This window comes from Corapipo altera, unplaced genomic scaffold (assembly GCF_003945725.1).
Source record: "Corapipo altera isolate COAL_440 unplaced genomic scaffold, ASM394572v1 59278, whole genome shotgun sequence".
Lineage (NCBI taxonomy): Eukaryota > Metazoa > Chordata > Aves > Passeriformes > Pipridae > Corapipo > Corapipo altera.
In genome coordinates, this window is record NW_020888664.1 from 1 (window position 1) to 2,692 (window position 2,692).

The following is a 2,692-nucleotide window of genomic DNA, read 5'->3' on the forward strand; positions in this document are numbered from 1 at the left end:
GTGTGCGGGGAGCTGGGGCCGTGCTGGCGGTCCTGGTGCTGCTGGGAGCCCCCCCCGGCTGCGGGCGAGGAGCTGTCGGGTGAGCGGGGGGGTGGGAATGGGGGTGGAGTGGGAAAGGGGAGGAAAGAGGGGAGAAAAGAGGGGTTGGGAGCCCCAAAAGTGAGTGGGAGGGGGGTTGGAAGGCCCGGCCTGAGTGGGAGGGGGGTGGGAGCCCCAAAGTGAGGTTGGGGGCGTCTGGGGATTGTGGGGACGGTGGGAAAAGGGTGGGAGAGGGGGGCAAGGGGGTGTGGGAGAGCAGGCAGAGGGGTGCCCTGGGGGTCCCTGGGTGTCCCTTGAGCCCTGGAGCGGTTCCCTGGGGCTCTGGGGGGGTGGGATCCGCATTGGGGGTGTCCCCAACCCCCCTGTCCATGACCGGGGGGCCGATGGGGGGGTTCCCCCCTACACAGGAGCTGGTGCTGGGGCGTCCGTGGGGCAGAGGGGGGTGGGAAAGGGGGGTCCTGGGTGGCCCCCTGAGCTCCCACCCTGCTGTGGGGGGCTGGGGGATGATGGAGGGGGGGATGGGGCACCCCCTGCCCCGTGTCCTGCACACACAGGGGTGTTCCAGGAGATGTCCACGTACGAGTGTCACTTCATCAATGGCACCGAGCGGGTGAGGCTTGTGGTGAGGAACATCTACAACCGGGAGCAGTTCGCTCACTATGACAGCGATGTGGGGGTCTATGTAGGGGACACCCTGTATGGGGAGATCCAGGCCAGGTACTGGAACAGTGACCCGGAAAGGATGGAGCGCAGACGGGCTGAGGTGGACCTGGTCTGCCGGCGCAACTACAAGCTGTTCAGCCCGTTCAGCGTGGAGAGGAGAGGTGAGCGTGGGGCAGAGCGGGTCCCCTCAGCCCCTGCCCCGGGAATGACCCTGGAGCCCCTCAAACCCTCCGTGGGAATCACCTCAGACCCCTCAGCCCTCCCTGTGCCCGTCCCTTGGCCTTTTCTCACCTCCCAGTGCCTCCCAGTTCACCCCAGTCTCTCCCAGTGCCCCCACCCCCGTCTCCACCCCGCTGGGGCCACCGAGCTCACGCCCCTCAGCCAATCCCAGCGCGTCTCTCTGATGACGCTCCAGTTGCCAGGCAGACCCAAACCAAAGAGTTCCCTCCCCAGGACTCAGCCTCCCAGTCCCGAGCGCTTCCTTCCCAGTCCAGACCAGTCATTCCCAGACCCTCTCACTCCATTCCCAGACCCTCTCGATCCATTCCCAGTCTTTTTCACTTTACTCCCACATCTCCCAACTCTCTCCCCAGTGCCCCCCCAGCCCCTCCCCTTCTCCCCCAGTCTATTCCCAGTCCCTCCCACTGCCATCTCAATCCCTACCAATGTCCTCCAAGCCCTCTGCCCTCCCTCCCAGTGCCCCCCAGCTGAGCCCAGTGTCTCCCCTGTCCCTCCCAGTGCCCCCCAGCGTGTCCATCTCGCTGGTGCCGTCGAGCTCCCAGCCCGGCCCCGGCCGCCTGCTCTGCTCCGTGATGGATTTCTACCCTGCGCCGGTGCAGGTGAGGTGGTTCCAGGATGGGCAGGAGCTGCCGGAGCACGTGGTGGCCACCGACGTGGTCCCCACCGGGGACTGGAGCTACCAGGTGCTGGTGCTGCTGGAAATCCCCCCCCGGCGCGGGGTCACCTACAGCTGCCAGGTGGAGCACGTCAGCCTGGAGCACCCCCTCAGCCGGCACTGGGGTACGGCCCGGCCCCCCCAGCACCGGGGGCACACTGGCAGGGGGGCCGGGGGGGAAAGGGGGCAACTGGGGACAACTGGGAGGGAGTTTGGTGGGTGCTGGGGGTGATGGGAGGGGGGTGGGAGGGTCCTTAAGGATCTGGGAGGGGCTGGGTGGGATCCCTAAAGGGGCTGGGAAGGGACTGGCAGGAGGTTTCAGGGGGTGCTGGGTGGGCTGGGAGAGACTAGGACGGGCTCTGTGGGGTCCTGGGTGATCTCTGGAGGTTTTGGGGGTGCTGACCCCCCCGGCTCCCCCCAGAGATGCCACCGGACACCGTCTGCAGCAAGATCCTGGTGGGGGTCGGGGGCTTCGTCTTGGGCTTGGTCTTCCTGGTACTGGGGCTCGGCTTCTACCTGCGGGAGAAGGTAAAGGGGGGTCCCCAAATGGGGGTCGTGTCCCCCCCCTTGCTCTCCCACAGCCTCTGTGCCCCCCCTGTCCCCCCACCCCGCTCTCACCCCCTTTTCTCTCCCCACAGAGCTCCTGAGCCGCCGGCGGCCGCAGCCCCTCCCCGTGGCCTCGGGCCCAGCCGGGACCCCCCAGTCCAGTCCTGCCTGGAGTTTGGGGGGTCGTGTGTCCCCCCCGGCCCTGCTTTTATTCTGACCCCAGCCGGCTGCTCCCAGTGTTCCCAGTAAAGCTTCCCAGTTCTCCCCAGTCCCTGTTACTGGGGGGCAGTGAGGGCAGGGGGGAGGGGATCCCTGTCATAGCTTTACTTCTTCTAAAAAACCAAGCAGGAATTTTTCTTTGCCCTGCCCCACTGGAAAAGAAAGATGTTGAATGGTGGAGGGGGCTTTGTCTTGGGTGACTCACACCCACAAAAGAACTGGCCCAGCCCACATTGCAGGTTGGGAGCCCTCAGAAGGCTCTGGGGGATGTGGAGTTTTTTGCTTTCTCCTGGGCAAAGGGCAAGGCCCTTCACTTTGGCCTTAACTCAG

The 2,692-nt window shown here is 65.9% G+C and overlaps 1 protein-coding gene across 1 annotated transcript; it reads left to right on the forward strand.

The window, feature by feature from the left end:
- The first annotated feature begins 6 nt into the window (after positions 1-6).
- Positions 7-2,259, forward strand: LOC113942029 (class II histocompatibility antigen, B-L beta chain-like). The gene is made up of 5 exons (XM_027633168.1): positions 7-79; positions 594-863; positions 1,441-1,722; positions 2,019-2,125; positions 2,236-2,259. The coding sequence occupies exons 2-5, from the start codon at positions 608-610 to the stop codon at positions 2,242-2,244; spliced, it is 654 nt and encodes a 217-aa protein (XP_027488969.1). The 5' UTR covers positions 7-79; positions 594-607; the 3' UTR covers positions 2,245-2,259.
- The last annotated feature ends 433 nt before the right edge of the window (positions 2,260-2,692 follow it).

Bases quoted from the DNA above. Each gene is read 5' to 3' on its own strand.
- LOC113942029 (XM_027633168.1), top strand. From the start codon at position 608: ATGTCCACGTACGAGTGTCACTTCATCAATGGCACCGAGCGGGTGAGG. The intron at 864-1,440 runs GTGAGCGTGGGG...TGTCCCTCCCAG, and splicing joins GTTCAGCGTGGAGAGGAGAG to TGCCCCCCAGCGTGTCCATC. The intron at 1,723-2,018 runs GTACGGCCCGGC...GGCTCCCCCCAG, and splicing joins CCCCCTCAGCCGGCACTGGG to AGATGCCACCGGACACCGTC.